We start from the raw sequence: 25,654 nt of genomic DNA on the forward strand, positions 1-25,654 counted from the left end.
TGACTAAAATGATACCAAACCTATAAAATGAAATTTATCTGAGACTAATGTAATGGCCTGTATTTTGGCATAAATACAATAAAATAATAAATAAATAAACACTCTGCACCCATTTAATAAAGAACCACAGGAATTGACAGCTCTTTGTGTCAAAAAGATACAAATTGTTAACAAGCTCCCTGTAAGCCTAGAGCAAGTTGCCATTGTTAGTGTTGACTACATTCATACAGAAGTAAACTGATGATGAAAAGTGCATGATATATACAAGTCAGGCTCCCTGTGTAGATTTGTGCTGGCTCTGGGTACCATATGTCAAGAGAGATCATCATGATAGGGATTGTTTTCAGAGAACGGTGATCATTATGAGCAATAATCTGGAAACCATAATATATAATGAACTATTAAAGAAAATGGGAATGTGTAGCCTGGAGAAGAGAAAATTTGGAGGATATAATTAGTAGAGGGAAGAATTTTGAGTGGGCCCCGGAGGGCACAGCAGTTCCACTGGGTGGAAATTGTACGAAGGCAGATTTTGGCTGAACGTTAATAAGTTCTTTGTAAAAACTAAAGTTGTTCAAAAATAATAATGGCCTGGCCGGTCAGTGGAGATTCCCGAGTAGGGGGTAAATGACTTGTGTGGCACAAGGGGCACTCCTGCAGAGATCATCGGGGATGTGCGTTCCAACTCTGAGGTGCTATGATCTCCCCTCTCCAGGGATGCGGTGGAGTGTGGTGGCCAATGGGAGAGTCACTGTCACCCTCCAGCAACTTCTTCCTTGGTGGCTGCTCAGCCCAGTGACACTTAGGCCCCGGGGCAGTGACTCAGAAGACAGCGATCCCTCGGAGAAAGGGCAGATTCTAAACGGCTGCTTGTGTGGGACTGCACCTGCCATTCTCTCCACCGTGTCTTATGCCAGGCAGCCCACGGCCACCAGGGATTTCCTCTGGGGCTTCAGCAGGTGGCGCTGGAGGGAGTCAGGGGACAGGACAACCTCCTTGTTGCCTGGGGTTTCTCCTCCAGAGATCCCCTGTGAAGGGATTTTTTTTTTCATTCCCCAGCACTCCCTCTTCCTGGCGTCTCGCCTGTGCCTCACACTCTCTGTTGTCCCCAGTATGTCCCCGTACTGTTCCTGGTTTGTCTCTCTCATGTTCCAAACACAATCGCTCGCTGTGTCCTATCTCAGTCATAGATGTCTCCAAATAAGCCTTCTTTGCTGTGTCTGCTCACAGACGTTGTCAGAACACATCCTCCCCACGCCTGTCTTGGTCAGAGCCATGTTCCAAAAGCACGCGTTACTTGCTTGTTCACATCTGTTACGGCCACGTTCAAAGTGCTTGCTGTCTCTTCCCCGTCCTGTGCTGTGCCAGATACCAATACACTTTCCTTCCGGTGTCTGGGTCCAAGCGTGCATCCTCCTGGCCAGCCCCCATGTCAGCTGCAGACTTCCCCTCCCTCTTCCTTAAGTCCGGTGTCCATTTATGTACCGTGGAAGAGACGGGAGCAGAGGGCTCTCAGAGGAGAATGGTCTCTGTGGCACCCTTGCAGCTTGGCCGAAGACAGCTTCCCCCCGTGCTGTGGCCTCAGGCCCTGCAGCTCTGAGATGCTTGCTTCCCTCTTGGACTAGAACCGGGCATCTTCTTCTAAAGAGCCTTGTGTAGGGCCGCCAATATCGCAGTGTGTATTAAAGACTTTGGAATCTTTCCCATAGACTTGTGGCGAGGCCCACGGTAGAAACTTAAAAGCCTTGAATCTGGCCTTGTTGCTCCCAGAGAAGACTGTGGGCAGCTCGCACTGCACAAGAGCGACACTCACCACAGCTCCCCAAGTGCAGGAGGGCAGGACTGAGCAGTGCTGGGGTGGGAAAACAGTGCTTGACTCGGAACCAGGGACCCCAGTTTCAGCCCTGGCTCTGCTCCTAACACGCTGTGAGATCTTGACCCCCGCCCTTCCATTCCCGGGCCTCACTTTCTTCGTCCGTGAACTGAAGTTTGAACTCGGGGATCGCCAAGATCCCTCTCCATTTCTAGGACCACAGGATGCTGCTACAGCCATCAGCTACCTCGAAAAGCCATGGCTTGCCTGCCTTTTGACTCTGTTTCAAAGGAGCTACCCTCTTCATCTGGGCCTTCTAGACCCATGGTCTTGCCAACTTTGCCCTTCAGATTAACCTGGATGTCTTTTCTTCAAAGCTGAGTCCTTGGCTCTTGCCAACTGCCCCAGAGGAAAGGTCCCAGGGCAATAAACCCAACTGTGTCATATGAGCCATGTGAGGTTTTAACATTGATCTTGGCTGTGATTTGATAGCACCCCAGGACTTTATCCTACACGTTGATCCTGCTGCTTAAGACGTGTCAGTTATCATTTCCGTTGATGTTGACTTTAGTTCTGGAATTGAACCAGACAAGAAAGAGCCTGGAATAAGGAAGACAAAGAGACTGGAATAAGGAATAATGAAGAGAATAAGGAAGAGAAGATTGCCCCCAAACCACCCAGATGCCAAAAAAAATATTTCTCTGTCCGGTGAAGGCTTATATCGGGGAGAAAGTCTTGCCTTAGGGAAAGGGAAAACACATCTAAAGAGCAGTGTCCTTTAGATAGAATTCCTGAATGCTGTTGAGAAATATCGCACCAATGCTGAAATGTTCCGTCTGTAGACCAGAACCCTCTCTGATCAGTGGAGATCAGATTGAACTGGAGATCTCGTCCCATCCAGTAGGAAGACAGTTTATGTAAAGTCATAACTGGCACCTTGACTCTGGCCGGACCAACCCCCTTTCCTTTTTTAAGTCCCTGTTCTCTGCCGACTACATTCAGGACTTGGGGGGCAACCACCCTCTTGAGGATGCTGATTTCTTACAATACAAAGGAGGGAGCAGCAAGGTTCTGAGTCCCAAGGTCCCGAAGCCACGATGATATAGCCAAAGTCTCTGCTCTGACTGCTGCGCGTGCTGCCCGTCACCTCTGTGAGCACGGATGTGTGGATGGGTGTAGCCTAGAAGCGCCATGGGCACTGAATCGTTGGTGACTCGCCTCAACCTCGCTGGCCTCTGAAAGAAACTCTCTTGCCTGCTTCGCAACGTTGTTGTGGAGATAAGTAAGATCATTTTTGTGGAAACATTTCATACGTCATCAAATGCCATTTTGTATGTTCACGATTCCTTTGGATTACTTTGGATGCTCCTGGGCTCTCAAGGACTAAGAATTTCTTCATCAAAATGTGAACCAATCTAGAGAAGGAGCTTCCCATGGTGAAACACAACACCGAGGGAACACCTTTCGGGGGTTCTTCCTTCCGCGTCTATCCCTCCTCCTTTGGTTACCGCACACACCCACACTGCAACTATGTATATTACAAGCACTTCTCATTTGAAGGAGTATTGTTGTTCTCCAAGTGGAGGAGTCAGTGGAGAGGGATGGTGACCACAGACTAATTTTGGTAAAAATGAGCCTCACTTTCATGGAACCTCAAAGTCACATGAAATTAAATTCAAATGCCTTTTTGCCTTGAAAGCATTCATTTGGAGAAAAAAATGACCTGGGTCATCGAAATTATCCCCATACTGTAAATGCTATTTATACACATATATATATATATATATATATATATAAATTCTGTGAAAATAAAAACCTCAAACATGGACTGATTATGAATGAGCAGCTGAAAAGACTGTTATATAAAGTATATACTGAGCTACTGAACCAGATAACTGAGATTTTATTTCTAATCTGATAGTCTATGTAAATTATTGTGAATTATGGTTTAATGCTATTTAGTAACCACCTAAATTTTGTTTACATTTTGAAGAAAGTAGAATTACAAGTGGGGCCACTCTTACAGTTTATAATGCACTGAGTGGTCTGTGTAATCAGCATGTAATGTATATGTGGACCTGTTATATAGAACATGGAACTTAATTTTATAATTTCAAAGGATTATAAATTTTAATGATGGTTGTATCTTGGTTTTATGAAATTATTAGTTATACCTATGATTTATTTGAACAAAAGCTTTGAAGGTACTGGGCTCCCTCTAATTTGTTTCTATGGAAAGCATCATCGACTTTATGAGGATCTACTCTTTGATGCTGTTCCCAGGAATGCATTCTTGGAAAAACAGGAACCTACATAGACTTGTTTTTGTAATAGATAAATTCTATTTATTAATAAATATTGATAAATTACACATATGTTTATACTTATGCATTCTGTACATGTCTAGATAAAGTATACATTGAGGGAAATCTTAAGTCTCAAAACTAATAACTGAATTTTGAATCTATAATAAAATGCCGAAGTCAATCCCATGACTCACTTCTGTGGAGCTTCTCTGTCACTTTGGTAGCCCAGCCCGTCTCTTAGAAGCTTTGGGTGTTTGAAGCTGGAGAATTTTCCATCTCTAATATCGGGTTCTCTAAAGGTAAAACCAGAAGCCCAGGACCCTTAGATAATGTGCTTCTACCTTACTGCACCTTTGTCAAGGCCTCATGCACTAGGACAGATTCCTCTGACATGGTCATCCCAAGAGCAGACAATCGGGAAAAATCCAACCCAGCCACCCTCAGGGCATACGCTATAGAAGCCATTGAAGGCAGCATGACACCTGTATATCCAGAGGTCGTGGATTGAGGTTATTAAGCATGTGCTTCCTTACTGAAACCGTCCTTGATGTCACAAATCATCCAAGAGTCTGGAGTCTAACTCCCTTTCCCTGGAGCCACTAGGATGTCAGGCCTAGAGCAGGTGTCTATGAAATCCGGGCTCAATCTCTTCTGAGTATGGGCAATGGAAAGACCGCCATAAGCATTCAGGGGCAGGGTACTCATCTCATCTCTTCTGTTTAATCCTTGGGGCCTCCATCATCTTACATATAAAATGCAGAGGGTGGACAAGAATTAGGTTTTCAAATCAGAATCCTTTTGTCATACACAAGTTTACTGGGAACCCCACTGCACATAGGTCAAAGTAGAATGGGGAACATAGTAGGTAGATTTGGATCCCTCATCTCTACCCATTAATATTATAACATAATCATTATTATAGAATGATTATAGTATACAATATTATATCTATTTTATAATAGAATGATATCCCTGGCAGGAGCCTTCTTTGCAGCCTAAAACCCTAAGCAGCTGGGTCAGGGTTTTTGTTCTAAAATCCGTGATGATACTTGGTTTCCCCCCATCCTAAGTTTTTGTAAAGCATTCGTAAGACTCCCGTGAACTATTTCTCCAGACAATTTTCCTCGGAATCACACCTGTCCACCTACTTTCAAAACCTCTTTCTCCATACAGGAAATGCCCCATTTCCTGAAATTTGTATCCTAAAAGGAAAATCTGAGACTCCACCCCCTGTGAAGCATCCCCTGTGTCCAGGCAAAGAACGAGACCTCAGAAACCCGACTGACTTAGCCTTGGATGACTGTCTCCTTCCTTCCTTTCCTTCCAAATTTTCTTTCTTCACTTTGGAGCCAGCCATTCTCTGGCCCTACACAAGGAGGAGGAACTGACATGAATTTAGTACTGTATTTTATCTGCCAACTACGCTACACTCTTCGAGAAACAGAAATTTCTCAAAAACCTATGTTCCAGGGGTCTGTTGCCAGATGCCTATTAATAAATAATACTGAGAATGTCTGCTTTTTTGTTGAAAGCCAGAAAATAACCAAGGAGACACATGTGGGTGCATTAGACAAGTTTAGATACTCACCAGTGCTATGAAGAACATAAAAAATAGAGATGGGGCAGGGGTGTGTATGTTATCTGGAGTAGTCCAGGAAAGCTTCAAGGAGGTCAGCCCTGTGACCTGGGACAAGAATGCCAAAGAGGCATCTGTCATGTGTTGATTTGGGGGAATATCATGTCAGCCAAAGGGAAATGCAATACAAAGACTGAGACAGAAGGGAGCTTAGCATGTGCGGCTGGTGCGTAGTGAACGTGGGGAACGTGGCAGAAGATGGGGTAAGAGAAGTCAGTAAAAGCTGATAGCAATTCAGTAGTGTTAGATACCATTCATCAGCTACTTACTCTGTACTGGCTCAGTGGGAAGCATTTTATATTAAACCCTGAAGGGTGGGGCGCCTGGGTGGCTCAGTTGGCTGGGCGACCAACTTCGGCTCAGGTCATGATCTCATGGTCCTTGAGTTCAAGCCCCATGTCGGGTTCTGTGCTGACAGCTCAGAGCCTGGAGCCTGCTTCGGATTCTGTGTCTCCCCCTCTCTCTGCCCCTCCCCTGCTCATGCTCTCTGTCTCTCTGTCTCTCAATAATAAATAAATGTTAAAAAAAAAAAAATTTAAACCCTGAAGGGTAAGTATCATTTTCCCAACCCACATGAGCTGACAAATTAACCAGAAATTTCCCAAAGACGCAGAGATTGCCTGGAGCCAGCAATGGGTCCCAACCCCTGCCGAGGCTAGCCTTTCTCCCCCAAGTCACTTGTTGAGGGAGCCTGACCCCCCCCCCCCCGAGGCCTTTTCTCTTTAGCAGCAAGAACCGTTCTTGAAATAGATGAATCTTCCTCTTGTACATCTTTCCCCTTTTGCCTCCCTTCTTTCTCCATGGAGTGTAGGCTGTCCAAACAAATAAAGATGCATTTATACAGTGGTTCCTCATTGGTTTTAAGTAAACTAATTCCAAATACCATCTAATTAGAAGTAAAGTCCATTCTTGGCCAGCCAGAAAGTGGTTTCCTATGATAACTATTCATTGTATCAGAAATAAGAGGAAATTCGATCTGGTTATATAATCAGATTTTTTTTTTCTCATACATTTCCTTCTCTCCATCCTTCCTGACATCATCCTACACCATCCTTCTACAACTGATGTCATCTTCATCTGGACCGGGGCGTTTGGCTCTGAAACACAACTGGGAGCATGTTCTTTCCCTGATCAGATCCCCTCAAGGATTTTCCATCGCCTACCAAATTATGGGCTCTGCATAGTTTTTCCAAACCTACTGTTCAGTTTTACCTCCAGTTATTCCTCTGTATTCCTACAAAGCAAACAGTATGTTCTGCATTCCCTTTACTTTTTTTTGTTTGAGAGAGAGAGAGCATGAGCAGTGGAGAGGGGCAGAGAGAGAGAGAGAGAGAGAGAGAGAGAGGGAGAGAATCCCAAGCAGGCTCCACACTGAGCGCAGAGCCCAGCACAGGGCTCGATCCCCCAACCTTGGGATCATGACCTGAGCCACAATCAGGAGTTGGACATTCAACCGACTGAGCCACCCAGGTGCCCCTCCCCTTACTCTTGCTTTGCATTTCACCGTCAGGCTGTTGGTCCTGCTGTTCTGTCCATTGGGCATCCCCTCCCAACCTCCCTTACGTGGTACTTCTCAGATAACACCTTCTACCTGAAATCTTTGCCAGCCTCTAGAACAGCATGAGGTTTCTGACCTGTTCCAACCCCAGAGCATTTTATTTGTTCGTCTGTGTTTTTCCTGTGGGGCTCATTAATTATATACATTCCAAGCTTCCCTACCAGATTCCTGAGCTCCCTTAAGACAGTGGCCAATTCTTACTGATCGTGTTTTGTTTTTCCTCGCGCCCAACACAGGTTTTTTATGCACTGGAGCTGTCCAATAAATTCATTGAATTTACTCATTTGGAAGAATTTGGAGCTTTTCATTGTTTGCAGCATCGGCAGTGCCGTCCAGATCCCTCTGCTGCTCTACCATTAATGCTCCGCCCACTGTAAAAGCTGCAGCCTCCTGATACGAGGAAAATTTTTCCGTGACAGTTTTGAGCGAAATCAAGATGTTTGTCATATTTCTTGCAAGTAGCAAAAGGATTAGAGTTTTAAAATTCCATTATTTTCCTGATTTATGGCCAGGTGGGTTTGTTTTTTTTTTTTTTTTTTTTTTTGGTTCAGGTCTGTCTATTGAAAAAGAAATTAAGCTTAAAGCTTTGTCTTTGTAGAATGCGTGGGGAATCAGACTGAAGTTGCTTGAATTATTTCGCATACCAGAGAACCCTGGGCACCACCGTTTCACCATTTACTGAGACAGCCCAGAGGACAGAGTGAATGATGGGTGGACCAGACCTTGGATGTGGAATGGGCACGGGGAGATTGCTCAGGCTAAGGCGTGATACAGCATGCTCAAGAGATGTCAGAAAATGTGGCCTGTTTTTCTCCACTTTGTCACTAACTGGCTGTATGGCTCTGCACATGTCCCTGCCCCTTTCTGGCTTAAGTTTTGCCATCTATAAATTGAGAAGCGTTGGCTTTATCTACTAGATGGACATGGGTTTACATTCAGTCTCTACCAGTTGCCAACTGTGTGGGACTTTGGCCAAGTTCCTGCCTCTCTGAGCCTCCGTTGCTTCCTCTCACAGGGATAATGATGATGCATCGCCCAGAGTGTTGTTGCGAGCTCGTAAATAGTGAAGCATGGTCACTGGCTTATAGGAAGCGCTCCCTGAGGTATAGCTGTTACTGTTATTACTCTGGATTCCATGGAATTTGAAATTCTGAAACCACATGGAGAGTCCTATGGAAAAGGTGTTGAGAAACCGGGCGTGGGGTAGTGGGGAGTGTGGCAGGAGGTGGTTGTGTCTCTGTCGTTCGTCTAATCTGGAAAGGGGGCGGGCAGGTTGTGGCCACCGTGCAGGAGAAGATGTGGATGGTGTGGGGAATTGGTTGCAGAGACAGAGAAGATGTAACGTGATGAGCAGAGACAGGAAGTGGAGTTGTCTTTTGGTTGTCTTACCACAGAATACCTAAGTGTCTCTAGCTGCTCCAATTCAGGAGTTTCCTAAGCAATAGTCACACTTTACCTGCCAAGAGGTAAGGGGACTCGACTTTGTTGAGCACCTGGCATATGGAAGTATTTCCTTGTCCCTTTACATATCTTATTTAACCTTCCAAAAGAGTATTGACTGGTGCACCTGGGTGGCTCCGTCGGTCAAGCGTCCGACTCTTGATTTCACTCAGGTCATGATCTCACAGTCTGTGGGGTCGAGCGTTGCATTCACAGTGCGGAACCTGCTTGGGATTCTGTCTCTCCCTCTCTCCTGCCTCTCCCTGCCCCTCAAAATAAAAAGAAAAAAGAAAAAGTGTGGATTGAATACTGGATTGAATCTTGACGTCCCAACTTGCCAGCTTGTTTGGGCAAGTTAATTAACTTCTCTGAGTTTCAGCCTCATGAGTAAAATAGAGGTGTTAATGTTACCTAACTTATGAGGTTGTGTAATTTAAATCAGACTGTGTCTATGGTAGCAATTAGAACAGCACCAAGCAGATAACTGGCAGTTTTTATTAATACTTTCATGGTTATTTTATATGATGATCCCCATTTTATGGATAAGTAAAATGAGGCTTAAAGACACTAAATTCTGGAACCAAGGTCGGACAAGTAATAATGAGCAGAGCCAGGATACAAACCCAGATTTGCCTATCTTGAGAATCATTACTCTGTTTTCCTGCCTGTGTAGAAGGAAAGGGACAGAAGCAAGGCCATCGGATTTAAAGAGATACTTCCTCTGAAATTAGGAGATATTTTGTAACGTGTGTGGGTAACCTGTAGCCTGGATGGATGGTTGTTTAAATTGGTCTGGAGCCTTGGATGAAAGGTCAGACATTATTGTGTTTTTTAAAAAAAACTTGGTTGAGACCAGATAATTTCATTTCAATTGAGTCTTTCTCAGTATTCAATGACATTAGGGGGTTATGTCATTTCATTCCAGCCTTGGTCCCCTGAATTAGCATGGTAATCTTTAGGATATGGTCTTCTTGTCAACCGGGTCCAGCTGGGGGCCCGTATGCCATTGCTTAATGATGAAATTCTCGGCCAGAACACAGACCATCCCCCTCTTCACCCCACTTTCTTCCTCCAAAGCCTGTAGCAATATCTCTTTATCATCCTCAGGAACTTGCCACGGACGAGACTGTGAATCATCCATTACCAAGGCTTTTGTGAAAGGGAAGTTGAGCCACAGGGCTTTATCATTTCAAGTGAAAACCCCTGGCTGGTTGAGCCAAGACGCCATTTCTGGTGGGACCTCTTTTCCCAGCCAGCCAGTGAGTGGGCAGTTGGTCCAGGGGATATGAGTCAATGGAAGGAACCAGGAAAGGGGAATCTTATCAGGGTCAACCTCATTACTGCATCTCCTCTCCTCAACACAGAGCCTTCCGGAAACATTGAGCTTATAAAAGTAAAAGGCCAAAGTCATTCCAGAATTCTGTCTCATCTAATAGTAGCTTTCTCAGTGGAGAGCAGTCTCTATTTATTTTCTAATTTCCTGGCATTTATTTGCTATTCAAACCTTCCTATTGCTGCTGATGGTTTCACTTGCGGTCGCCTGTGCGATGGAACAAGAACATGGATTCTGATTTCACCTGGAATTCTGCCACCAGCTGAGTGACTTCTGGCAAGCCACTTACCCCTCTGAACCTCAAGTTTCTCATGAAACAAGTGTCCCAGGCTATTTGACAGATGCCACATATTTTTCATTCACTTGACAAAAGGTTTTTGTGCTTCTAGAGGGGAGAGAAATAAATCAATTTTGTTCATTGGCCTTTGATGGCTTCCATGTTACTAGGTGGGAAAAGGTAATGGTCCCCAAAACTATAAAGCCAGGGGAAAAGTGTTAAGTCCAGTGATCTTAATGAAGAAACTGTACGCTAAAATGTATAGGATGGGGCAACAAATGCTAAGTATCATCATCATTATTATTAATTATTATCTTAATTATTATCTAGTCTTTTCTCTTTAGTGTTGCTGCTACTTCTCAGAGCTCACTCCCCATTATCTCGTACTAGGTAACTACACTATATTCTGATTCTTTTCCCTTTGCATCTGTCTAGGTCAATATAGTTTTTAAATAACACATATATACACGATAACTAACAAACATAAAACAATAAAGCAACATCCTCCCCAATTTTCCATCTGCTGAAAATGTGCCCTATTCAGCAACATTTCTGAAAAACTCAAAGTGGTTCACAGTTGCTCACCAATATGTCATCTGTGCCCACAACACGGTGCCCACCTTGGGCAGAACGAGTACAAATGGGCCAAGGCCCACGGCCTTCTCCGACAGTCAGGCCCAGATGTGGCTGTTCACTGCTCTGCTGCAACCCACTGTGCTTTTCTCCCACCACTTATCAGTCAAAGCCAAGGCCTAGTTCACGGGGAAGCCTTGTCTGTGAAGCCTCAGGGGGTTAGGCTGGTCTTGGTCCACAGTACCTAATTCCCTGGGGCTACAACCACCGTCTCCCAGGAAGGATGCTGTCAGTCCCACAAACAAAACAGCCATCTCGGTGTAAAACCACCACCAGCAATAATCTTTAGGATTATTGTATTTGTACAATACAATTTGTACAATTATTGTATTTGTAAACAATACAAAGCGTTCTGCTGGGTGCTACTAATGGGGGAAAAAGCCTCAGGGCTTGTCATGGCAGTCTCTGTGGGCCCCACTGTGGGGCTGAATAGAAAATGGAAGAGACTCTTGTCCTACTGGGCCTGCTCTATCCTGCTGGCTTTTCTGAGTGCTGGTCACTGCAGCCAGCCTGGACTGGTGATTAATCTTCTGGATGGATGTGCAGACCCAGACACCAGTGCCAGTGGGGAACTGGCGAGTTGCTTAGGGTAGGACCCCAAGTGGGTATCTTGAGAACTTAATGAAGCATCATACTGACAAGGGATTCTGGAAAACCTACTACTGATCACTATATACCACAACGTTTCATCTTTCCCTTTCCCTCGTCACGTGTAAGCCACACTGCAAAAATTTATGGTAGTTCTAACATTGAAGGCATAATAAAACTCTTTGAGAGCCAAGTAAAATCTATGGCCTTTCCCCTAAAAATCTGGACGTATGCACAGATTTTTAGATACGTTCCCAAGAAGCTCATTTATTCTCTGAGGGAGAAACCCAAGGTTAAAGCGAAAATCCCTGTTTAATGGGAGGTTATATTGGTGGATACGATGATATTGATGAAGTCACAGTCTTTTCCCCTGTCCTGCCTCCAGTCAGTGAGGTATTTATTTCACATACAACCTCCAGTGCCATTGCTGTCTATACAGCAATTTGTTGTAAAAATCGTATTTCTTCTTGTAACATCTTTCTTTCCCCCAAGTAGTTCTGTGGCAGTTATCTCATAAATTGTTACAGATTCCCCAAGAGCTAGATAAAGGAATATGTCACTGCCTTCACTTACAGACTCCAGTGCAAGGTCTGGAAGAGTCTGAGAAAATGGCTGAGATCTTGGTGAGTTGCCGAATCCAGTTGGAAATCAGAATGATTTCACTCAGTGGCAATTTGTATGTCAGGCACTGTGCTAGGCTCTGGGTCTGCTACATCTCTGACTGCTGGCATGTCCCCAAGTCTGTTCCAAGAGGGAAAAAAAGCCTGTTCTCTTTTTTAAAAAATGTTTTTCATGTTTTTTTGGTTTATTTATTTTTGAGAGATAGAGACAGCACGTGAGTAGGGGAGGGGCAGAGAGAGAGAGAGAGAGAGATTGAGAATCCAAAGCAGGCTCCAGGCTCTGAGCTGTCCGCACAGAGCCTAATGCGGGGTTCAAACTCACGAACCACGAGATCATGACCTGAGCCAAAGTCGGGACATGTGACTGACTGAGCCACCCAGGCGCCCCCAAAAGCCTGTTCTGTTTGGAAATTGGGATAAGTACAGCATCCCTAACTCAGTAATAGTACCTTACTTTTAATAGCACACGTGAAAGCTGTTGACAGTTTCTGGGGGCAGACAAACTTAGATTAGCTTCCTAACTTCAGTAACTTAAAGACGTGAGCTTTAGTTTTTGCACTTGTAAAAGTAAAATTATTTCTAAAGCAAGGGTCAGCCAAGAGTACCGTGGGCCAAATCCAGCCATCGGCTTATTTCTGCACGACGCTTGAGCTAAGAATGGGGTTTACATTTGCAAAGGGTATAAAAACAAGCAAAAATCAACAACAAAAAACTAGACAGGAAACAAAAAAAGGAAAAAGAAAAGGAGAAGAGGGATAAGCAACAGAGGCTGTTTGAAGAGGATATGATGTCCCTGCCCAAGGAAGTCAGCCCCGTAATACTGAAATGACCTAAAATACTCGCATGTAGCCCTGCATAGAAAAAGTTGACGACTCCTGTTCTAGAATTAGGATGCCTGTGTTTGATTCCTTGTGGCCTCTTACTGGAGCATGATCTTGAGCAAATTAGTCAGCTTCTGTCTCTAATTTTCCTCACGTCAGGAAAGGATGATAATAGTACTTACTGCACACGAGGCAAGGATTACACGTGTTAATATGAATACTAAGCTGAGACTGGAGGCTGGTCCATGATAAACACTTCAGAAATGTTAGCCATTGCTATTGAAATCATTACTGTCATCACCAACTCTCCAAGAGATGTTTGCAGGTATTAAATGAGACAGCGTCTCTTAGAGACCTAGCACGGTGCCCTTCTCACAGTAGACCCTCGATAAATGTCGGCTCACCTCGTTACTACCATCACCTTCACCGTTAGAATTTTCAAAGCTCTCTTACATACATCATCTTACCAGAAGCTCCCAACAACCCAGTGGTCAGTGTTATGATCCCCCTCTAACAAATGAGAAGCTCAGAGAAGCAAAAGGATGGAACTGAGCCGGGAGGAGGCAGAATAAGGATCAGGTAGCTTTTTGCATCCTGGACCGGCCCTTCCTCTTTCCACGCCACATTCATTCTCCCTTAAAACATCTGACGGTCTGTTGTTTGTTGATTTTCTCCAAATGATATACTTTGAATCCTGGGAGCCTGACAAGACAGGCAAACAGGACTGTGTTCTTCCCTGGCGGGACTGTGCAGACAGGAAGCTGGGATAATTGGATTCCAGCCATTTGATCTTAGGACTGCGTATGTAACCAGCCAACTGCCGATGACCAAGCCTAATGGAAAAAGCCCTGACCAAACGAACACAAACCCCCCCCCCCCCGCCCGGCAGGACCTCATTGTTGGTGCTGCAGAGAGTGAAATTCAGCAGCAGCAGCCAACACCCTCCTAACGGTTCCATCCAGGACAGAGATGGCTTCAGAATGTGCCAGACTTCAGTCTGCCGCGAGGGACCAGCGGTAATACCCTGCCGTGAGGAAGTGCGAGATGAGCCAGGACATTTTTGACAACAGAGCTGGTGCGGTCAGATTGGAGCCGTATTTTATTTAGTTTTGGCCAGAGGCCAAAGCGCATTTGAGCAAAGTGCACACTCAAAGCGGGGTTTAAAGCAGGTTGTGAGGCCCATAGCGGCGTTAGAGTGAGTTCGTAACTATAAAAATAGGTAACATTTCAAAGTTCGTTCATGAGAAGAGTCTCTGTCATTTCTGACCAACTTTAGTTGTAAATCAGCCATGGCTCAGATTCTCTTTAAGGCAGTAGATTCAAATAGACTCTTGTTGGACAGCGTGTAGAGTTGTGCTTCCTGATACTGTCTCTGCAAGAGTCATGAAAATGACTTTTTAAAAAAAATTTTTTAGTGACTATTTATTTTTGAGACAGAGAGAGACAGAGCGTGAGCCGGGAAGGGGCAGAGAGAGAGCGAGGGGATGCAGAATCCCAAGCAGGCTCCAGGCTCTGAGCTGTCAGCACAGAGCCCAATGCGGGGTGCGAACTCGCGAACCGCGAGATCATGACCTGAGCCGAAGTCGGACGCTTAACCGACTGAGCCATCCAGGCGCCCCCATGAAAGTGACTCTTAAGACGCTTCAGCATTGCCCCTGATACATAGGGCAGAGTAACTGGAAGTGCGTTTTGTAGAGAAGGAGTTGCCACACCAGCGAAAGCCAACAATCTGCCTCTGATTGTGGCAGTCAGCCTTGCTTTAGAAAGAGCTGGGTGACTTCCTCTGCACCCGTTGTCCAGGAGACCTAGAACTGTCAGTCTGAGGACGAGGACAATATGACCTCCCTGCCCGGGGAAGTCAGCCCTGGGGGTCCCTATGTTGAGCCAGATGCAGTCTTCCCTTATGAGTCTATGGCAATGATTTTAAGGTATTAACTCAATATTTGTGCAGAAGAGCCTTTTAAGTAACAGAGTTCCTCTAAGGGTAACAGGAGTGGAGCTAATCAGAAAAGGCCAGGGTTCTTAGAATGTCACAGCAGGTTGTGGGAGCTATCCAGGTGTTGTAAAGCACCCTGAGTCATTATTCCAGGATCCCAGCTCCCTGCCAGGCCTCTTTACTCTGCCTGCCACCAAGCCTTGTCTTCTTGGCTTTGAGTGTCCTAACACCTACTGCCAGGCAGCTGGCTAACCACCAACCAATCCCTACTCCGTCACATCACCATCCAAATAGCAGCTCACATTGTGTTCCTTCCTGGGTCTGTCCCAGGCTGCCAGGCTAATGCCCTGTCTGGACCCAACATGCTTGGACTTAAGAAAGGTAAGACTGACCAATTAGCATAGTCTAGTGTGATCATCTAAAGTCTCCCACCCTGGGGGCACCTGGGTGACTCAGTCGGTTAAGCGTCTGACTTCGGCTCAGGTCACGATCTCACGGTCCGAGAGTTCGAGCCCTGCGTCGGGCTCTGTGCTGCCAGCTCAGAGCCCGGAGCCTCTTCAGATTCTGGGTCTTTCTCTCTCTCTCTGCCCCTCCCCTGCTCACACTCTGCCTCTCTCTGTCTCTCAAAAATAAATAAAAATACTTTTTAAAAAAATTAAAAAAAAATAATAAAGTCTCCCACCCTGTCTGGGCAGAGGAAGGGGGTGTGTGACTTCTTCTTCCTTCACATCTTCACACAACCTCATGGGTCTGGGGTGAATAAAAAATAAAACGATGGATGTCAAAGGGCTTTGTAAGACATTGGTCTGCAATACAAATGTAAGGAACAATCTCTGTACATAAAAACACGGATTCAAGTGGACGTGGTTTTATGTGATCCCTCCATCTAGTGAAAATGGCAAACAGCAAGAGGTCACAGGAAGACCATACCACGTCAGCAAGGTTGACGTGGACAGGGGCAGTTGATAAGGTCTTCAGTAAACAAATTCCAAAATTTCTGAAAATCTAAATTTTTATCTCACATTAAAAGTGCTTGTAAGAATTCTATTCTATTCTGAGATTTTTCACAAGGAAAGGTTTTGGTTTGGGGTTTGGGGTTTGGTTTTTTTGGTTTGTTTGTTTGTGTTTGGCCAGAATTGGCTCAATATGTTCAGATACGTCTATAAACTTACCTACACGTTGCACTCTCGAAAGTTCACTCACTGGACTCATTAAGGGTTATATCCAAGAAAAGCAATGTTGTCGCTTGCACTTAAAAAAAGGAAAAGTTATGAATAAATGTGTAAGAGTAGTTAAAATTTAATTATTGAGGATATATAGATGTATATATACACAATATATGTACACACACACCTCAAATATTAGTTATTTGCAATAGTTCACGGTTCTCTTGTCCTTTTGTGTAATCCCAGCCCTACACCAATATTTGGAAGCACAGCATTGTGGCTGGAAGACCCAGAGTGAAGGAGGAGTATCAACTGCTCTTGCTTAAAATGCACCATGGCTTCCAGTGTGTGAGCCGCTGGGTTCTGATGGTCTGATTTCCGGGAAAGCATGTCTGGCCAACAGCTACCCAGACACTTAAGTCTTCAGCTGATTGCTGATGGCCCAACGAACGTTTCTGGGTTTCTTAAATTTTCATGGCAGCATCTGCCTTATTGACATTGAAGAATTTCACAGAATATTCCATATATTCCGCCGGTAAACGTTTAGGGAGCTTTGTCAGTGCAAGATACCAAGGCACGTGATTGCACTAACGAAGGGCTAGAGAGAACCAGTTGAAGGAAGAAAAAGTTGGGGGTCCGAGTTACCATTTAATCACGTCGTTCGCTTAAAGTTTGCCTCGAGTAGCGCCGGCTAATGTTTAAGGCGCGCCATGCCGGGCGCGAGGAGCGCACAAGGGGCATGCGCCCCTTCAGTTACCACTCATCGTAATTTGCTCAGCGAGGTGCTTTGCTTATTTCTATGTTACAGATGAGGGAATTGAGGCCTAGGGAGGTCTAAGGTTGAGATGCCACTAATTAGTGGAACTGAAATTAGAATTCTGGACGTTTGCCTCTCAACCAGCAGTGCCTGGTTAATAATGGTCAGTAAAATGCTGGACGGTGCTAGAGAAATGAGTTGTGGTTTCTCTCCCCATAAGGCTTGCAATTTATCTAGAAACATTCCACTTAAATGCACGTACAGGTTGCACTTAATAATAAGCTACATCAAGGGCTGTCAGAGGGCAGATTATACTGTCAAATAAATTACAGAAGCAGGAAGTGCGAGGTTTTTTCACAAGAAGGAAAGGGATTACCGTATTGAGATGGTCAGAGACACCTGTATGGAGGCAGTGGCCATATATACGCAACCGTATTGTCAAAGATTCTTCATCATAGACAATCACAGGAGATGAGCTAAAGAAGAGACAAGAGAGCCCAAGAGGGTATGTTCTGTGCTTTTTTTAAACTTATGGTGAATTATTTTAATCAGATTGCCCTTAAAAATCCTAATTGCAGGACCCTGGTTTCTCCTTGGCCTACTGTCTCATTAGAAGTGGAATGTGATGTTTGCTAAGGGAAGATGCGGATAAAGTCGAGAGAGCCTTTTAGAGCCTAGAGCCCTGACGGGGATTAGATATTTGCACGGGGTTTCCCAGTACCCAGCTTTGGGATGTCTCTGGGAACCAGGAGGGAGCCATGGATGGCTCTTCCTTCTTGGGATGGGACCCAGAGTTCAATTGCAAAAAGAACCTCATTGCTTCCCTGGCCCCGAATCTGACTGAGGGGTGGGGACCCAGGCAACCCAGGATTTTGGAAGCAAGGGCTAATGAGTCAGAGGGCCTTGGGGTCAGTCACATTGGCCATCCTACGAGCCAGAGTGTCTTGGTCACAGTGCATCTAAGTGTCAGGCTCCTCGTCAGAAAATAGGGGTTGTACTGTCTGCCTCCCAAGGTTGTGGGGAATATCACACGGGGTCATTCACGTAAAGGGTGCAGGATGAGATCCGGCCCACGTAGGTGCTCAATAAATGGCAGCCAATGAGGAGGAGGAGGAAGGCAAGGAGGAGCATTTCTGCACATCCCTTAGCCACGGCACCATGAAAGGTAACTCAGAACACTTGGCTTTCAGTCTGTCTTAGCTATTAACTAGTTGGGTACCTTACCTGGGTAACTTACCTCTCTGTGCCAGTGTCCTTACTTTGGTAAACTGAGGACCCTCCCAGCATAGTGACCCTCCCAGTGACAGCATAGTGACCCTCCCAGGCTGTCATGAGACCCACATGAGGTGCCAGCTGTAAAAGTGCCTTTTAGACAAACAGTGGGACATAACCAGCTTGTGCAGTAATTATGCTCCCCTCTTTATCCTCCCCTAAGGGCACTTCGAGGCTACTAGAATTCTCCTTGAGGCTAAGATCACCAACCAGTCCACTAACTTCTGTGTTTTCTCTTCTTCCTCTGCGACTTCTGCTTGGCTCTCCCTCATCTGTGGCCGTTTTCTGTTTCCACTAAAAGTGGCTGTTGCTCTGTCTCCAGCTTCCTCCTGCTCTCCTGCCATAGACCAGTTCCTGTCTAATGTGCTCTGTAAGTCTGTCACTGTGTGTGTTGTGAGTCTGTCTCTGTGTCTCTCTGTTCACTTCCTCCTCCAAGATGGCCTTGGTCTCTGCTTATTTCTTCTGTCTTCCACTGAGCCCGGAGTTCCTCCTGGACCTTGATTGCTATGGATCTGAAGGCCAAAGATAATATATGGTTTGGGGGTTTTATTTCATTTTATATCCTTTCATTTTTTAATTTTGGTTGGAGCTTCTTCCCCGTTCTGGGAGCACAGCCTTCCCAAGGCCGGCGGGAGAGGAACACCCGACAGAGCTGGGTTCAGCCCATGAAATCACGGTCCTGGGAGGTTCTGTCATCCCAGGTCCACATTCATCCTGCATCCCCTTGGCTGCAAGTGGTGAACTCCTTCATCTTTCCTAAACAAATGATTGTCACTAAATCAGGATGAGAGGGCTTTTTGGTAGTACTTTATTAACATTTTATTTGGAAACACATTTATATCCATAGAATAGTCCAGAGCACTCCCATATACCTCTCACGCAGCTTCCCCTAATGCTAGCGTTTTATATAACCGTAGAGCGTTCATCAGAGCTGGGAAATTAGCATCTTCCCAATACTCTCAACTGAACCACAGACTTTATTTGGATTCCCCCAGTATCAATTTTGAGCCACTTTATTCAAAGTTGTGATTTTGACTCTCCTTTATTACATTAGCCTACTACACTAATGGCCTAGAGAGACGATTGAAACGTTTTCCTCTGCACTAAATGGCCCCTGCGGGTTGTGCTGTGTTGACGTCTGTCGACTTTCTTATGTTTCTTTTTTCGTTGCACACATCCACTGTTTTGTCATGCAGTCGGTCTGCCGCCGCTCACATAGCGAATCCCACCCCAGTCCCCCAAGCTCTGCTCTGCCCTGTATGGGAGAAGCTTTCTAGAGTTACATACAAACTGAGTTTAAATATTCTCTGAGTGAAAAACCAAGGAAGACTAAGAAAAGTCCACACATTTGTGATAACTATGCTGAGGATTCAGAAGCCCTTAAAAAGAACAAACAAACAAATAAAAGCTGCTCAGTCAGGTCTCTGGATAGTTAAGGTCCCCGGAGACCAGGGATAAATGAAGCGTTGTTAGTAAAAGATTCACAGAAGCACACGGTAGTTTGCGCCCCTCTGGTAGTTCATTTTCTCCTGAGGCCTCAGGTTTTTCTGAATTAATGACTTAAAGGCAAAAGGTCATATCTCTTCAACCGGTCCTGTTTCTTTGTCCCTCTATGCGCATTCTTTCGTTGGCTCCGTGAGATCTGTACTAGTCTGCTCAGGCTGCTGTAACAAAATAGCACAGATTGGGTGGCTTACGCAACACTCTTTCCTCATGGTTTTGGGGGGTGGGAAGTTCTAGATCAAGGTGCCAGCAGTTTCATTTCCCAGCGAGAATCCTCTTCCTGTCTTGCAGGCAGCTGTTTTCTTACGAGTCCTCCCATGGCAGAGAGAGGGTAGGGAGAGGGAGAGAGAGGGGGAGAGGGAAGGAGAGGAAGTACTCTGGTCCCTGTCCCTCTTATGAGGGCACTAACCCCATCATGGTGGCCCCACTCTCGTGACCTCATCTAAACCTAATTATCTCCACCTCCAAATGCTATCATGTTGGGGTTGGGACACATTTAGTCCATAACACCTTCTGTCCTCTACCAGCTGGAAAATACCCGTTTTCGTCTTCAGATTCCCAGCTCCTCTGCCCGGGGTGTTTCCATGGGAACGACCCCAGCCCATGTGGTGATTTTCATGCCAAGGGGGCTTTCTCAGTGTCCTTCCCATAGATTGAGAACCAGAACTACCCACAGCAGGTCTGTGTCCAAATGGGGAGGGGAATCCCCCCTCTCCCAGAAGCTATGGCACTGAACATTAAAAAAAAAAAATGGAGGGGCGCCTGGGTGGCTCAGTCTGTTGGGTGTCCGACTTCAGCTCAGGTCATGATCTCGCAGTCTGTGAGTTCGAGCCCCGCATCGGGCTCTGGGCTGACAGCTCAGAGCCTGGAGCCTGTTTTGGATTCTGTGTCTCCCTCTCTCTCTGACCCTCCCCTGCTCATGCTGTGTCTCTCTGTCTCAAAAATAAATAAATGTTAAAAAAAAAAAAATTAAAAAAAAAAAAAAAGGAAAGCAGCATCACAAATGTGGTGCAACACACGGGGCCACCGTGAGGATCAGGGACAGAATAGTTGCCGGCATGCTTTGTAATCAATACAAATGCCAGGCAACGTTGGGGAGGACGGTCTCCTTCTATAGCCCATTCATTCCGTCCCATTTCTATCGATTTCATGATGTTCTGCCCGCTCCGTGAGGTGTTGTGAGGTATATAGCAAATATTAAAAAGGGCTCAGGATTCTAACACGTGTGGATTTGAATCCTGGCTTTGTGCATTGTTGGCTGAGTGACCTGTGGCCAATCTTAAGCTCCCTGAGTTTCAGTTTTCTCATCCGTGGAGTGGAGATATATAAAATAATAGCGCTGACATCGTAGTCATTGTAAGCATTAAATACAACAATATTTTAAACTCACTTAGTGCAGGGTCTGGTACAGAGGGCTGAAAGACTGTTGCTTCTTATCATAAGATATAGACCCTCCCTTTCACGAGTGTCAGGAGGCCAGACATATGTCCAATCAGACACCATCAGATAATTTGTATTCCTACAGACAATAAATGCTGATGGATGGTGTAGAAAGCTTCCGGAAGGAAGGTTTTGGATATTGAACTGGGTCTTTAAGGGTGGGTAGGATTTGAATGTGGCAGAATGTGGGAAGTGACTATAGACATGGAAGACAGGCAGCGTGGACATTACATCATTTAGAACACTTTGGCCTGCAAGGACATTCTAGAATGCCTGACTAAAATCAACTTAAGCGAGCAGGTCATTTATCCTTTACAAGCTAGAAAGTCCAGAGTTGGGTAGTTTCAGGGTTGGTTAATCCATTGATTTGACAACAGCATACAGGACCCAGATGCTTTTTATCTTTCTACTCTACCATTCTCAACCCGATAGCTTTCATTTTAGGATGATTTCCTCACAGTCACAAAATAGCTACAACAGCTCCAAACATTGCATCCTCCTCCCCAAACCATGACCATAACCAAATGCTAGAAGATAAGGCAGACTCTCCTTGTACTTGTCTTTCATTCAGGAGAGAAACATTTTTCAGCAGACTCTCCTAACAGACCATCAGGTCCTATCAACCAGGAGAAGATCACAGGCCACGCCCTTCACTGCAATGCATCTAGCGTTTTTGCCTCTACTAAGAGATGTGCTCTGTCAGAAAGAAAGAAGCACGTGCTTTAAAATCATGGGATTCCGAGGGTCTACCACAGGCTGTAAATCCACTCACGCCTCCTGAAGACAAATGAAGAGAGATCTATCGGAAAGATACAGGGACACGTCACAGGTCTCCAGAGCAGGAAGTTGACCAGCCTTCGCTGGGGCTCAAACAAGGAATGGGATGCTTGCAGGGATTAGCACTCCTCTTTCCGTCTCTCCAAGGCCATCGTCTCCGGCCTGCCGTGCACTGCACATCGACTTCATTCTTTTCTCTTCGCGGACCACCTTCCTCTGCTTCTGTGGGCCACACCTGCCTCCCCCAGGCAGTACCTGTTGTCAGCTCAGACAGTAAGAGCCTGACAGCATCTTGCCGTCCCCAGTCACATCTTCCCTGGAGATGGGAGGGGAGCGCTCTAGCGTTGGCCTCCGCTCTGACCAGGGACAGCCCGCTGCAGGGATGGGGATCATCCCCCAGATTGTGGGAGACAGGGGCTGCTGCCACAGCTGGTCCTAGGGTGAGGAAGTGCATTTAGGAGGTTGTGAGCCCCTGACGGTATGGGGTGGGGGGCCACGAGGGGGAAACACTCCCCGTTTGGGAACAGTTATAAATATGGACACCTGGGCCATAAATGTGGCTTTTGATCCTGACTCCACTGATAACCAAGGGGAGGGAGGGCCTGAGGCCAAGGTCCCTTAGTCCCCTCTGATATCTGTTTTCAAGTGACAAAGATAAGCTAGTCCAGAGTGGAGCAACCAAGGAGCCGGGGAGAGTAGAAACCCTGATCCGTGAGGAGTGTTGAGGAACCGGAGGGGTCTCTACCGGAGAAGAGAAGGCTCGGGTGGTCGGGGCGTCCTCATTAGCGGCATCGGCGCCTGCTTCGTTGCCCAGTCTAAACTCAGGCTCGCTAGGGACTCTTCTCAGTGGGTCCTCACGTGCAATCCATGGTGACGTCCTTCCCATTGCTCTTTGCAAGATCCTCTCTCTCCTTTCACTGCTACTGTCCTTGCCCATGACCTCGTCTTTCCCAGAGGAAAGGGCTTCCACACTGGTCTCCATGGCTGATCATCCGTCCCATTTCCCATGGTGAAGCCCGTGTTCATTTCAGTCTCCATCACCTAAGGATTCAGCCCAACCTCCTCAGCCCAGCTTTTAAGACCCCCAATAATGCTACCTCAACTTCCTCTTAAGCCTCGTTTCCCAGCACCCCCACCTCACCCCGTGGGATATATTCTTAGAACATCCACCATTCCTCAAACAAAGCAGACCACTCTGTCCTGCCTCCATACCTTTTGCCTCACCCGTGCTGTGCCTCAAATGTCCCTGTCACCACCACGTCCCGTGCATCAGCGGATCCTGTCAGCTCTGCCTTCAAGATATATACCGAATCTGACTTCTCAACACCCCCACTGGCCCCATCCTGCAGCTCTGAGCCACCAACACCCCTGGACACCTTGAAAATCATCTGTGGCATATAAAATAATGGCTGTCCAAGGAGGACTACCTCTTCACCCCCAAATCCTGGGAATATATTACCTTGCGTGGCAGAAGGCACTCTGTAGATGTGATTGAGTTCTGCATCTTGAGATGGGGAGATTATCCTGGATTGTCTGGTGGGCCCACTGTTCCCATAGGCAGCCTTCGCCAAGGCCAGGGATGGGATCCTCCTCTAGAGCCTCTAGAAAGAACGCAGCTCACCCCATACTTTGATGTTAGCCCAGCGAGACCCATTTCGGGCTTCTGACTGCCAGAACAGTAAGATAATTAATTAGTATTCTTTTAAGTCAATGAGTTTGTGGTGATTTGTACAAAAGCACTAGGAAGCTAACATACCTCCTAATTTACCTCTGGGTTCCCACTCCAAACTCATTCCAGTCCATTCTATACACCACAGCTAGACTGTTCTTGCAAACATCAAGTCCTCCTGCACCTGCTCTGCTTACAGCCGCGGCCAGCTTCCCACTGCTGTGGGCTGAGCACAGACGTCCACGGGCTGCGGAGCCTCCCCGAGTCTTCGTGCTCGTCTTGGACTCACGCTCAGCCTGTTCTGCTCTTGTGGCGCCCACCTGCTCCCCTGGCAGTGGGCCTCCCCCCTCCCCTGCCAGCCTCCCCCTCCCCTTGCCCATTTAACCCCTACCCACCCTTCAGTCCTCGTCTCCACTGTTTCCTGGGCCATGCTACCCTGACGTACAACCTCGCCTGTCTCCCCGTGACATGCTCTCATAGCAAGCCCAAATACCTCCCACTGCAACACCTCCTTGTGGCTGTGACTTTGCAGCCACCTGTGGGGCTCCTGCACCTCACTGTGAGCTCCGGGAGGACAGGGACTGTGCAGATATCCTCACCGCCCTCGTGTCTCCAGGGCATGGTATGGTTCCTGGGCTGTGGTGGACGTTCAGCGTATGTCCTTAAATCAATAAGTGGCGGGGGTGCCTGGGCGGCTCAGTCAATTGAGCATCTGACTTCAGCTCAGGTCACGAAATCATGGTTCGTGAGTTCGAGTTCCGCTTCAGGTGAGCTCGAGCCCTGCTTCGGGTGAGTCCTGCTTCTGTCTGTCTGTCTCTCTCTCTCTCTCTCTCAAAATAAATTAAAAAAATAAGTAAGTAGATGAATGAATAAATGCCTACGATTTGAAGGTCTCATTGCTCCCAACATTAAGAAAACACCAAATATGAGGTCTTTGTTCCCAGGTGATGGGGCTCCAGCCTTTGGGAAACTCTGCTTTAGAGTTGAATATCTTGAAACCCATGTACCTTATATTTTAATAATTAAAACATCTTGCAGGCACCCCATCTGAGCACTGCCTTGTGGGGGAGGGCTGGGGTAATGTGTAATAAAGTCTAATCATTTCCTTATACTGCTAGGCTGGGCAGGCAGAGGGGGCTAGTATTATGCGGCTAATTATTGCATCCAGGCTGCTCTAAGTGCGAGGCTAATTGCTCAGTGAATGAATTGTAGACTCAGGTAATTACCAAAACTAATGTGGCTCCCATCATGTTTGAGTAAATTAATGCTAAGGGGGGAAGCAACCCAGCTTGAAGGGAGCTGCCTCCTGCCTTGCTGTTGCTTGGGAAACGGCAGCGAGTTTTTTCATCTGGACTTGAAACTGCCCAGGTACACCCACACCTCTGGGGTTTGCTTTCCATCAGCACAGCTGCAAAAATGGCGAGTAAGATCTTACAGCAAACAGAACTGACAGACATTTGCCACTCTGACAGATGCGTGGTAATGGTTGGTGGTAATTTGTACAAAAGCACTAGGAAGCTAATATAAAGTCTTCATGAAGGTTTCTTTCAGCTCCGTGATCAGTTGCTAAGTGAACAAATGTCTGATCAATTACTAAAGGATGGATTTCTGCACCGAATTGGCAACCCAGTACTGGGTTCAAGTTCTACGTCCAACATCAAGTAGCAACAGTACTAATAAACATTTATAAAGTGCTTATTACTTGACTGTCACCGTTCTAATAAGCGTTTTGTGTCCGTTATCTCATCTCATGCAACAACCCAGAACATTTGCAGTAATTCACAGAGTTAGTGAGTGTCAGAGCCAGGATTTAGCCAGGCATTAAGAGTCTGTATTCTTAACCATTCCATATGTAACTACCTCTCTGACCCTGGGAAAGTCACACTTTCTGAGCCTCGGTTTCCTTAACAGTGGATCTTCTGTGGGTAGAGCCCTTTGCTAAGCCCGTTATAGATGTTGATGTTATTACCACAAAGAAGCTGTGGAGTAGATGGAATTGATCTAAGTGACCGGGTCACAGAACCAGTCGATGGTAGAGTCAGGGTTTGAACGCTGTTCTGTTTGCCTGCGGTATCGTGTGTTTCCTTTTCCCCAGTATTCCTCAAGTCG

The 25,654-nt window shown here is 46.1% G+C and overlaps 1 protein-coding gene across 6 annotated transcripts in view; it reads left to right on the top strand.

The window, feature by feature from the left end:
• HTR4 (5-hydroxytryptamine receptor 4) overlaps window positions 1-25,654 on the top strand; it is a 174,750-nt gene that overhangs the window by 144,744 nt on the left and 4,352 nt on the right. For 2 of the 6 annotated variants that reach the window (XM_053200620.1, XM_053200622.1), the window contains one exon: window positions 716-4,512. The exons of 2 other annotated variants lie outside the window; for them this stretch is intronic. In XM_053200620.1, coding sequence (XP_053056595.1) covers window positions 716-806 — 91 coding nt within the window. In that variant the 3' untranslated portion in view covers window positions 807-4,512. Of the gene's footprint in view, window positions 1-715; window positions 4,514-25,654 lie in introns of those variants that run through there. 2 more of the 6 variants (XM_027076729.2, XM_027076724.2) reach the window with 1 other exon arrangement.

The sequence above is a fragment of the Acinonyx jubatus genome, chromosome A1 (assembly GCF_027475565.1).
Source record: "Acinonyx jubatus isolate Ajub_Pintada_27869175 chromosome A1, VMU_Ajub_asm_v1.0, whole genome shotgun sequence".
Taxonomy (NCBI): domain Eukaryota; kingdom Metazoa; phylum Chordata; class Mammalia; order Carnivora; family Felidae; genus Acinonyx; species Acinonyx jubatus.